Genomic DNA, 12,364 nt, shown 5'->3' on the forward strand with positions numbered 1-12,364 from the left:
TTAAAACATTCGTTGAACATTCCATTTATTTTAATTTTAGTCTCTTTGTGCACCAGCAGACACTTATATTTTAAATTGCTCCGTGGGACAAGAAGGAAGCTTTAAACTACTAATTTACATAAATTAAAACATTCCTAGGTAAATCTGGGTGCATTCCTACGTACATATGGGTGCATTCCTAGGTAAATCTGGGTGCATTCCTAGGTACATCTGCGTGCATTCCTAGGTACAGGTTCCCGGTGCATTAAAAAGAGTGCGTCCGGAATGTGTCTAGAGGAATGCATCTGAATGCATTCCTAGGTACATCTGGATGCATTCCTAGGTATATCTGGGTGCATTCCTAGGTACATCTGGGTGCATTCCTAGGTATGTCTGGGTGCATTCCTAGGTACATGTTCCAGGTGCATTAAAAAAGAGTGCGTCCAAAATGTGTATAGTTTTTTGCATCTAGGTGCATTCAAAATATATGCATCTAGATGCTTGCAAAAAGGCTAAGCATCCGTGGGACAAGAAGGAAGCTTTAAACTACTAATTTACATAAATTAAAACATTCCATTTATTTTAATTTTAGTTTCTTTGTGCACCAGCAGACACTTCTATTTTAAATTGCTCCAGTTGATTTGATTTCCGTTTCACAACAAACCCAGCTGCGTGACAGTAAGACCATGCTATATGCATTGCGGGTCACACTACAAAGAATACGATTTTGCTTAAGAAAACAAGTTAAACAAAAAAGTCACTGTATCAATACAATGTTCAGGGTAATGGATAAACTAACTAGAGATTCAAATTAATAAAAATAATTTTTTAAACTGGAAAAGCCCGCTTTGACAGTTACTGATAAGCCCATCTGTCATAGACGAGAATGTGTCTAGCTTGTTGCATCTGGGTGCATTCCTATGTACATATGGGTGCATTCCTAGGTCTATCTGGGTGCATTCCTAAGTACATCTGGGTGCATTCCTGGGTACGTCTGGGTGCATTCCTTGGTACTTCTGGGTGCATTCCTAGGAACATCTACGTGTTGCAGGTGCATTAAAAAAGAGTGCGTCCAGAATTTGTCTATTTTGTTGCATCTGGGTGCATTCCTAGGAACATGTTCCAGGTGCATTAAAAAAGAGTGCGTCCAAAATGTGTATAGTTTGTTGCATCTAGGTGCATGCAACGGGTGCAGACTCATCACTTTCAGCACAGGTTTTTGGTGCCATTTCATAATGAAAGAACGGGTGCTGGAATGCAGTCATTTACGACTGGGTCGGGTCACTACAAAGAATACGATTTTTCGACTAGTGAAACTCTTGGCCGATCTAAGTACTAGGCTTAAGAAAACAAGTTAAACAAAAAAGGCACTGTATCAATACAAAATTGTAGGTTCTATTAAGACATACCATATTCAGCTTTGTCTTAATGAATTTTACAATGTTCAGGGTAATGGATAAACTAACTAGAGATTCGAATTAATAAAATTAATTTTTTAAACTGGAAAAGCCCGCTTTGACAGTGACTGATAAGCCCATCTGTCATAGACGAGGCACCTTCTCGACAGCCGATACACACACCTGGCACGGACGACTAACCCTCCCTGGCGTAGCGAGCCACTTTCACGATAGTGCCATCGCCAGCTTGACAGCTCTAGAACTCTCCAATTTGACGGCAACAATACAAACAAACACACACCACAGTGCAATTCAGGCAGGCAAACGTAATAAAAATAAAATGTGGGAGAATATTCCCACATATAGTCGAACTCGGAGCAAACACAGACGCGCGACGAGCGTGAAAAACTAGCTGGCAACAACGGTGCAAACTTCCGAATGCGAAGAAAAGCCAGCGAACGCGAATCGGAATCGGAATCGAGGCGCTGCGAGTGAAGTGAATAATAAATTCACTGCGCCGTTGTCATTTTCGGGCCAATAATGTCTGCGTCTGTGGTTTGCGTTGACTTGAGTTCGGAATCCGATGAAGAGGTAATTTCCCGATTTCCCAGCGGACACCCCCCCGCGTGTGTTTGTGTGTGTAAAAAAGTACAGTTGGATTTAAATAGGCTCGCTGGCTGAGTGTGTGTGCGTGTTTCGTTTCACATAGTGTGGAATTAATTTTTTTTCGCGCTGCTTTTATTGAGAGCGAGGGACACGAACATGCAGAGCCCCACACGCACACAGATGCAAAAATGGGGCAGTGCTGCCAGACCTTGTCGATTGGAGACCTGGCGACTTGCAATTGCAGTGGCGAATATTGGACTTTAATTACGCTAGGCGTGGAAAAGAGCGAGTGGGTGAGACAGTGAGAGAGCGGTCTCCCCTTCTGGAGAGAGTGTGACTAAGACGCAATTCGCCAGGTAAAAAACGGGGGGTTGTCTCCGCTGATAGGGTTCCAAATCGAATCTACTCTCCAATGCGCGCGCTCGCTACTCTCCAAAATCGCTCGCACTCACACACACGCATTGGCAGCCGCTGCTGATTTCGTTTGTTTTTATTTTGATTCTCGAATTTAAAATGCAACGAACCAACAGGTCGCCTGCAGTTTTGTGTTAATGTAGATCAGGGGAAATTTTGAAACAAGCTTATTTTAACTTTGTGAGATCTTTGTTTTTTTTAGAAAGAAAGTTTATTGGTCAGGATAGATAGAGCACAGTTTTTGAATGATCTTTCGGAGTGTTTTGTTTTTATTGGGAATATAATGTTTTATAAATTAAGTTATATACAAAAATATTAGTTATAGTTTATAGTGAATCTATAAAGTAGAAACTATGCCAACATAATGTATATTTTCCCAAAAGAAATTAACATTTTCAACGCTTTTCGAAAGGTATCTAAAAAACATCAACCGAAACTTAACTCTATCGAAATTTTCTAAAAATGTTCATTTTTTGAACTTCCCCTCAAACATTAAATGTCAAATTTTAGATCTTAACTTTGTTTATATTAAAAATTACTCACTTATTGTAAACAATAACTTTGAAAACATGGCCAAAGTACGTAATAATTTATTTTAATTTAATGATTGAATACGAATTTTTCTAAGATCTTTATTTTCTTACGCAGTCGAATAATGGAGCCAAACGAAGACGACTCGAGGATCCCCTGCGACAAATGGCTTCATGCGGCCCCAGACAAATTTTGCCCGCCAAACTTATGAACATACCAAAGGCATCCCTGGGATCCGTGGTGACAGTATCTGGAGTGGGAGCCGGACCTGCAAGGGCATTTCCAATCCCAGCGGATCCCCTTCGATCCATGCACATCCCCAGTGGCATCACAGTTACCAAACACCAGAAGAGCATCCTCACCACAAATGGAAATCTGACCATTTCCCTGGCAGAGCCCAACAACAATAACAAAAACAGCAATAATAATAACAACAACACCAACAGCTACAACAACAATGTGAAGCAGGTGAAGATGGGCACCGTCCAGAAAGTGGCCTGGTCGGTGAGCAGCAAAGCGCCCAGTCCCAATGCCCTGATAACCCCAGTGCCCAGTCACCAGGTGAGGGTGACGCCAGGCAACCAAATACGGGTGACAGCCGGAGCCAAAGTCATCCAGTCGCCTATCCGAGTGTTGCCGATGACTCGCCCGCCGGTTGTTATAGGTCAGCCCCAGCGACAGCAACAGCTACAGTCCCAGCCCCAGCAGCAGAAGCCAATAATTGTAGGTGTAACCAAGCCAAAAGCTCCAATGGGACAGATGTTGCACCAACAACAGCAGCAGCAGCAGCAGAAGACGCTACAAGGGCAAGTGCAACAGAGGATTATTGCAGGACAGCAGCAACAGAGGCCTTCGCTGGGTCAACTGCAGCAACAGCAGGTGCAACAGCAGCATCTACCTAGATCCTTGGCTACTCCGATGCAGCAGCAACCGAAACCACTGCAATCACAGCCAAAGCCGCTGGCAAAACCGCTCCAACAGCCAGTTCCACAGAAATTAACGGTCGTGGGACAGCTGCAGCAGCAACCAAAGGCCATCGTGGGACAACAGCTGCAGCAGCCACCAAAGGCCATCGTAGGACAACAGCTACAGCAGCCACCGAAGGCCATCCTGGGACAACAGCTACTGCAGCAACCAAAGGCCATCGTGGGACAACAGCTACAGCAGCAACCAAAGGCGGTCGTGGGACAACAGCTACATCAGCAACCAAAGGCCATCGTGGGACAACAGCCACAGCAGCAACCGAAGCCCATTGCGGGACAACAGCTGCAGCAGCAACCAAAGGCGATCGTGGGACAACAGCCACAGCAGCAACCGAAGGCCATCGTGGGACAACAGCCACAGCAGCAACCGAAGCCCATTGCGGGACAACAGCAGCAGCAGCCACCGAAGGCCATTGTGGGACAACAGCAACTGCAGCAACCAAAGGCCATCGTGGGACAACAGCTACAGCAGCAACCAAAGGCCATCGTGGGACAACAGCTACAGAAAACGTCCCCGTCGCAGATACTGCCACAGAAGATAACCACAGTACAACTTCCACAACAGAAGACTTCCCTTGGGCCAGTCCAGCAAAAGCAAAAGCCACAAAAGACGCCCGTTGGTCAACTTCAACTGCAACAACAGCAAATAGCCTTCCTGCAACTGCAACAGCAACGAATATCCATAGGACAACTGCAACAGCAACAGGGAGGCATGATGGGTCAGTTCCAACAGCAACACGTGCCACAGAAGTCGATCCTGGGACTAATACAGCAGCAGCAAAAGGTTCTTTTTGGTCAGCCGCAGGTTCCAAAGGCACCGATGGGTCTGCTGCGGCCACAACTTCAGCCACAGCTTCTGCAACAAAATCCTTTGACGACGACCCCGCGCCAGCAGTCACCAAAGGCACAGATGGCCCAACAACTAATAAATTCTGTGATAAGCCAACAAGGTCCAGCTCAGCAACCGTCGTTGCCCGTGGTCAACCAAATCACACACAAATCAATGACGATTCAGAAGCTACCCATGTTGCAGAGGGCGCCTACGGTGACGAAGGTACCTCCCAAGCAGATATTCCCTCAGCAGTTATTTCCCCGGCAGATATTTCCCCAGCAGACACCACCACCCGCTCATCTATTGCAAAAGCAGCCACCGCCACATACGTCAATGCAAACTCCTCCCTTTGCACACCGACCAGCGATGGTTAGACCTGCGACAGTGGCCAAGATCACGCCGGTGCCTCCCAACAGTAGATCAGTCTTTCAGGTGAAAGCTCAGTCTGCTGGCGTAGTCAACGCCGCAGCCGCCATCATGAGTGCGGCTCGTACTTTGCCCTTCAGAAGCTCATCCCACAAGCCGGCTACTCTGCCACTACCTTCAACGCATCTCCAGGGATTCACAACCAGTGCCACTCCACCGCAGCGTCTTCTGGCCACCCCGCCACATTGTGCGGCCGCCTTGAATGAGCCGCTGCTGCTCAACCTACCGCCCACCACCAGCATTACGCCTCAGCTAACGCCCACGACAACTCCTCCGCCAGCTGGAACTCCGGCAGCAGTGCAGCAACAACAGCTAGCCAAGGCGGCAGCCTTCAAATTGAACTCCCTGCCCGGGGCAAGCATTTCTCCAGTGACCAAGACTCCAGCAAGCACCCCCAAACGCATCCAGCCCATCACAGTGCTCAAGAAATCCGACGAGGAATGGCGGAGGTATATTCTCGAGCAACAGCAGCAGCAGCAAAAGCAGCGCGGTCAGTTGCAGCCCACCTCGACGCCAACAATTGTGCTCGTGGAGTCCCCGCCCACTACGCCGCCCACGGACAAACCGGAAACGGAGCGCAGTACAAACTCTAAGGAGAAAACCCCGACGATCAAGTCGATTACAATAGATAAGAAACCTAATAACCTGAAAAGACCTGTTTCGGCAACTTCTTCCATGAGGCAGTGTGTAAATGTTATTACAGAAATTGTGGATTTGGATGAATTACCCGAGTCCCCGCCAGAAAAGCGAAGGAAGGAGGAGTCTTTTCCAATGAAGAAGCCCCAGGAAGCTGCGCCGCCAGCTGTAGCCCCTTTTACAACAGAGTACGCGGCTCTCATTAAGCTGTGTCGCGAGGTGGACCCATCGGAAGACATGGAGCGCTTGGCTAATGGGAAATTGACAAGGTATTACTACAGTGCGCCTGACAGCTTCGTGATGTCGCGTGGCTTTCGCCATTTGCTCGAAATGACCATGGCACGGATCAGAAGCCAGCCGGACGTGGTGTACGTACACCTTAAGAACGTGGTGGATGAGCTGATGGCGCAGATGGTTGTTAATGAAGTCCCGAGAGGAAAAGCAGTACCGTCCGCAAGGGAATCCCCACATTCGAGATCATTCATGCCGAAGGAGCAGCAGCCATGGGGTAGAGAGCGGGAACAGGAGCAGACTCCGGTGTGGGTAGACGATCAGGAGGAGCTGGAAGAGGAATCCGATTCGCCCACTACCGACAAACGTTTGAATGAACGTATCCGACAGTTGAATCGCACGTTGCACTCAATCACCAAGCGGATAAAGATGCTAGAGGACGCCGATGTGGACTTGAATGACGACGACTCCAGCTATCTTCAGGTGGAGCGATTCAAGAAGCGCGCCTGCCAAATATACGAGAAAATCTGTGATCTAACCGGCGAGAGCAAGCGAGCCAGTCGCAAGCTGAAGCCGCCCATCCAATTTAAGGACACGGCCTACCCGCACTTCAATCGCACGTTGTCGGCCTTTGTCAACAGGATGCGAGAGTTTCCTGATTACCACGATGTGCTCCAGATTCTGGAGCACTGTAATAAGGAGAAGGAACTCGGACTGGCCAAATTCGAGATGAAGAGAATAGGTAAGGCATCACTTGTAACTAGCAAGAAGAATACTTAGTTAACATATGTACCTTTTCAGCCTACGATGCCTTTGCAAAGGTTGGTAAACTGCTGCAGTCGCGTCGGAAGACGGATCTTTACGAAACCGTAACCCACTTCACGGCAAATGTCAAGGATCCGGCAACCAGCGATCCAGTGCTGCTCGCAAAGTTGAAGGAGAACAACAAAAAACATAAAAAAATAAGTGATGTTCTGGAAAAGTGAGCACTAGTCAAGAATTTCAGATCTGCTCTGTTTAATAGGGTTTATTATTTTTTAATAATCGGTAAAGGTTGAAATTATAGATAGAATCTAACCACTTTTGCGCACATCGAGAACAGAGCAGTGCTGAATTCAATATAATTGTCCAATCTAAAATTTTGAAATTATTTAAGGTATGCCCGCGAGCAGGATCTCAATGCGGAGGAACGTCAGGAGGCGCGGCTGAAGGAGAAAAAACTGAAGCAGGAAAAGGCAGAGAAGGAGGCCGCCAAGCTGGCTGCTTTGGCTGTAGACGACGACAAGCCCTGCACAAGTGCCCAGGCAGCAGCTAAAGCTGCCGCCATCGCCGCCTTGATGAAAAGTTCATCAGGTCGTGGAAACGGAAACGAACCAAAACGTTACATCAATCTGAAGCTCTTAAAACTCGACGACGAGGATGAGGACTCGGAGGAGGAAGATGAGGATTCGGAGGACGAGGACGATGTGGACAAGTTTGTGGACAACTTCAAGACCAACGGCGAAGTGAGTGATGCCGACTCCGAGGCGGTGGTGGAAACATCACCAAAGAAAGATCCGTTGGCGCCCGCCGAGGAGGAGGATGTGATAGATATAACGAGAGCCGAGACTGGCAGTAAGATTGACGTAGCCCCGCCCAACGGCAAGCTGAAGATTATGTCAGTCTCTAGTCTGAACGCCAACTTCGTCCGCGTGCAAAATCCGCACACAAACCCCAATCCCTTGCCGATTGCCAAGCCTGTAATCGCAGACCAGATTGTCATTTCGGATGAGGAGTCATAGAAAGAGTCGTACACGCAGCCCTGGCTGCACTTCTAGTTAAGTTTATTTATTCAATATGTTCCAATTTATTCCTGATTAGGTTCGGTTTGCTAAATGTATTTTTGTTTACACTCTTTAAAGGCAAATAACCCCAAGTTGTAGGATGATCGTGTTAACTTATCAATATGCATTGGGCCTAAAAGTATTTCTTCATCAAATTCATTAAATATTTGGACCGAATTGAATCTTAATAACTTAAATATGGCTATTCAAAAGCTTTCCTGTATATCTAGATTCACAGATATCTAGAATCTTTAAAACTTATTGGATTAGTTTCGAAGAAAGCATGTTTGCTCAGTTGTGTTTTTAAAAAAGTATACTAGAACGCTTTCGAAATAAAACTTGTGTTTATGCAAATTTAAGCGATCAAGATTCAAAAGTATCTTCAATTGTCACATACTAGAAATTAAGTACAAAATCATTTAGCAGCCTTAACAAATTTGTTGAAGTGATTGTACAAACAAATTTGCCGGATTTATTTTCTTGTTGGGTTCAAAGAATTAATATTTATTGGCTTGTTCAAACATTATTGTCACCCCAAACATTAAGATTCTAAAATATATTTGTCACTTACTAGAAATTAAGCAGAATCAATTTTATAAATAATTGTACAACAAAATTAGCTTGATTTATTCCCTTATTGCGTTCACAAAATAACATTGCATAGGTTGTTTAAACCTTACTGTTGCCCCTAACATACTTTCGGTAATCGAATCATCCATACAAACCCCGCCACGCTAATTTATTACAAAGTCCGTACCCTCCGGGTGCAAGCCACAAATATACGCTCTAGTGTACATATGGAATACTACTAGTCTAAGTTAGTTGTACAAAATAAACAGAATGGTGAGAAAAGATAACTGAAATCGGGGCTGCGTATAGTTTATTCAATTCGGATGTTGCGCAGGAACTTGGAGATTTCCGATTCGTCGAGGGCCGTCTCTTCGATAATATCAAAATGGTCGTACTTATGAAAGATCTTAAAGCTGGACTTGAATCCGCTCTTTTTTAGCACGTCGGAAAAGCGGCGACTCTGCTCGATGAATGTGGTACTGTCGTGCTCAGCGGCCACCACGTAGATCTTGGTGGAGCTCCAAATGCCCACATCGGTGTACTCCCACAGCATGGGCGACACGGCCTCCACATTCCGCTGGTTGAGACCCAGAATGTTTTTCGGATTAACCGATTCGAGGGTGTACAGCTCCCGCAGATCGTATACGCCGCACAGAAAGACCAAGGCCCAGACCATCTTGCTCCTCTGCGGGTTGATCATGTCCTGGTGCTTCAAAATCTGGGCCAGCAAGTGGGCGCCGGCCGAGTGACCGGCAAAGGTGATCTCCAGCACATTGGTCATTTCGGCGTAGTCGAAGATCCAGTTGAGGAAGTCGGTGAACTGCGACATTAGCGTCTCCAGGCTGACGGCGGGGCACAGGTTGTAGTCCATGACGGCCACGCGGTAGCCACGCCGCACCAGAGGACCCACGATGGAGCAGGACGTGCTCATGTCCAACTCCTGCCAGTAGCCGCCGTGCACGAAGACGAAGAGCGGCGCCTGATTGGGCGTCCTTTCGTTGTAGAACACGTCCACCAGCCGACGACCTGCTCCATAGCGCATGTGGTCCACACTGATGCCCTGCTTCGTGGTTAAGTCCTTTTCATCTGTAATATTATCCTTAAATTATGATCTTTCAAGAGGATCCCCACATGCTTACGCTGTTGGGTTAGCCGTACAAAGTGCTCCAGCACGGCAATATTCGGCTCCGGTTGGTCTTGAAACCGTGTGGTATGATAGCTCGGGAAGTATTCGATGTCAAGGTTTTTGCTCTTCGGATTGTACATTGCTGATAACAAATATAAAAAACACTGGGTCTTCAATTCTGAGATTAGAAAGGCAAAGTAGTTTGTATTCAAACTAGGCTGCAACTATTTGCTTGTGGAACTGCGTTCTGCGGTCAAATGTAATGCAATATTAAAGCTCAATTGTTGGAACTAGTCAAACCGGATTGCCACAGAAAAATCGTTAGCTTTTAACGTATAGTACAGCTTTCAAACAAACATCTGCGCATAGAATTGATCTGTGCAGCACTGAAAACCGAGGGCTTAGCGATAAAGGTGACAATCTTTTTGAATTTTAATCGTCCAAAATCACAGTGTTAACAGTTAATATACAACCAAATATTTTTGTAATAAATAAAAGTGTTTATTATACTACTTTTTTTAAATACATTATCAGTCAAGAAACAAAATTATTAAAGTAACACCATGAATTCGGTTGAATCCGAAAAAATTTTCTAGCACCTATTTGAATTTAATTTTTACACGATTGTTATGCTACAGTTGCAAGGCATATTGCTGTTTTTTAAACAACCGTTTAAAAAAAAAGAATTTTTTGTCAAAAACTGTCCTTGGATCAGTTTAAAAGGCACTTTAAATCTGGGTTGCTCAATTCAGCACTATGGCAGTGCTCTTACAAGCAAACTAAACTAAAATCGCACGCACTCGTGTAACGACAAACACATTTATGTTAAAGACAAAAATAAATTACATTTTGGATTAGCGACGATAAAAATTCTATTTACTTCTTGTTGGCTTATCTTGCTCTTATCCGAAGTGACCTACATAGGGCTTGAACTTTCCTGCTTTAAATTGTTGGCGAGCGTTCAAAAGTAGAAACTGGGTTTTTTTCATTATGAAAAAGTTGACTTGGATAAGCAGAGTTTTGTCCTAAATTTGAAATTTAGGTATCGTTGCATAATTTATGTTTTAATACGAAAACAAAATTTTCAGCTAATTAAAAAAAGTTTTTAAATTATTATTAATATTAAATATTAAGATTATTACAATTATTATTAGAAATTACCCTTTTTAACATTCACGAATACACTGTGCGGAATACCCACAATAAAATAATGGCGATATTATCGCGTTATCGGTACTATCGATAGGCAGCTCAAATTTGACAGCCCGACGGCGTTAAAGGGTAGGTGGCGCTACAGGCTAGGTGTGTTAGTTGAAAAAGCATATTTGCTTGAAGCATATCTCCATCCCTGTTGTACTCCCTTAAGCTGAGTAACGGGTATCTAATAGTCGAGGACATCGTCTATAGCATTTTCCCGTGTTAATTATAATCACAGTTTTCTCAATGTTGCTTGTTCATTTATTCGGCAATTTAAAATGGTTTAACGCAACTCAAAATAAAATTAAAAACACATCTTTAAAAAAATTATCCTTAAAACTTTATTTGACTTCTTTTTGTGATCTAGGGGTCAAATTCTATCCAATTATCTATTTTTCGTAGTTTCCAAGAACACAGCGTTCAAATGTGGGCGTTAGATAAGGCGTGCCAAATATTTTAAGGTCGATCGATAGGTATGGACGAGAACAATACATTTCAGTTAATTTTTTTTTTTCTACCTGTTATATACTTTCCCGAATACAATATACCCTTTTACTCTACGAGTAACGATCACGCGCACTCGTGTAACGACAAACACAAAATACTGTATATTTCGCAGTACCCGCATTCTTTCAATCATTCTACCTCTACATCATCCGATCCTTGCGCTCCTCCAAGGAGCGTATCGACTAAAAAAGCACGGCGATAATGCTGAATCGCACTAGAAACAGGGCTGCATATAACTGTCTAGAAATACGGTTCCAATGCTAAAGCAATCAAAAATCGACTTCGAGTTACCAATACAAGTGGATCAAGTTAAAATATTTGCATTTCTGATTTCTGATTCTAATAATGGATTCCATTAAATACAAAAATAAGGACATTTCATTGGAGATCAGCTCATCATGCTCTGGCTCCATTTTTGCAAGCAGATCTTTTGTGGAAATGGTGAACCCTTTGAAGGAATTCGGGGACAAAAATGCAAACTCTATCCCAAACCGGCCGAGGGTTTGTTGCAATGGGAGTCGATAATGGGAGGGACTCTATCGATAGGTTAGGTCGATAGGGCGGTAGTTGCAGCAGCGGGATAAATCTGGCGGACGATCTGGCCACTTGAGGAATAATCCCGCTTCGCTCTGGGATTACCTTAAATGGCACTCATGTATCCAATGACCCAATTTTGGGAGAGGCCTTGTAATATGGCGGGGGAGGAACGATGATGATCAGATATCTGCTGATGATCAGATAGTCGCAGTGCTTAATACTAAATAAGAGTCAGTCAAAAAAAAAAGTCATGTTATTTTGTTATTTATTAATAATCTTCTATAGGGCAGCCGGGATCCCAACACAAAGGGCCCCGGGATATTTAATTGGGAGTTCCACGAATTTCTGGCGATTTCGCCAGCAACCGGTGTCCGTTCGACCCGCACAGAGGACCGGACATAATCGTCTACCACAGTCGACGCCGACGACATCCAGCATTTCCCGGTGAGTCTGTTGGGAATACTACGTCCACCACATTTGGGAACTTCCAGACGTCGCATCGCGGCGTTAATAAGTACCGCCATTTTGTCTGGCAGCCGAACTGCTGCCCTTGTGCAACTCACCGTAGA

General features: G+C 44.8%; 2 protein-coding genes across 3 annotated transcripts; one reads left to right on the forward strand and one right to left on the reverse strand.

Moving 5' to 3' along the window:
- The first annotated feature begins 1,644 nt into the window (after positions 1-1,644).
- Daxx (Daxx-like protein) lies at positions 1,645-8,721 on the forward strand. 2 transcript variants are annotated; one of them, XM_017086816.4, is made up of 4 exons: positions 1,645-1,967; positions 3,045-6,777; positions 6,837-7,017; positions 7,192-8,721. In XM_017086816.4, exons 1-4 carry the CDS (start codon positions 1,917-1,919, stop codon positions 7,814-7,816), a joined length of 4,590 nt encoding a protein of 1,529 aa, XP_016942305.3. In that variant the 5' UTR covers positions 1,645-1,916; the 3' UTR covers positions 7,817-8,721. The 2 variants fall into 2 exon arrangements, with proteins under 2 accessions (XP_016942305.3, XP_065721112.2); XM_065865040.2 differs by lacking the exon at positions 1,645-1,967 and adding an exon at positions 2,951-2,974.
- A 2-nt stretch (positions 8,722-8,723) lies between these two features.
- On the reverse strand, positions 8,724-9,924 carry KFase (kynurenine formamidase). The gene is made up of 2 exons (XM_017086839.4): positions 9,568-9,924; positions 8,724-9,514 (listed from the first exon to the last, which is right to left on the reverse strand). Exons 1-2 carry the CDS (start codon positions 9,692-9,694, stop codon positions 8,739-8,741), a joined length of 903 nt encoding a protein of 300 aa, XP_016942328.3. The 5' UTR covers positions 9,695-9,924; the 3' UTR covers positions 8,724-8,738.
- Positions 9,925-12,364: the final 2,440 nt, after the last annotated feature.

Source organism: Drosophila suzukii, chromosome 2L (genome assembly GCF_043229965.1).
Source record: "Drosophila suzukii chromosome 2L, CBGP_Dsuzu_IsoJpt1.0, whole genome shotgun sequence".
NCBI classification, from domain to species: domain Eukaryota; kingdom Metazoa; phylum Arthropoda; class Insecta; order Diptera; family Drosophilidae; genus Drosophila; species Drosophila suzukii.

Excerpts from the sequence above, each read along its gene's own strand:
- Daxx (XM_017086816.4), top strand. The coding sequence starts at position 1,917 with ATGTCTGCGTCTGTGGTTTGCGTTGACTTGAGTTCGGAATCCGATGAA. Across the intron at positions 1,968-3,044 it reads GTTCGGAATCCGATGAAGAG|TCGAATAATGGAGCCAAACG; the intron begins GTAATTTCCCGA and ends TTTCTTACGCAG. Across the intron at positions 6,778-6,836 it reads ATTCGAGATGAAGAGAATAG|CCTACGATGCCTTTGCAAAG; the intron begins GTAAGGCATCAC and ends GTACCTTTTCAG.
- KFase (XM_017086839.4), bottom strand. The coding sequence starts at position 9,694 with ATGTACAATCCGAAGAGCAAAAACCTTGACATCGAATACTTCCCGAGC. Across the intron at positions 9,515-9,567 it reads TGTACGGCTAACCCAACAGC|ATGAAAAGGACTTAACCACG; the intron begins GTAAGCATGTGG and ends ATAATATTACAG.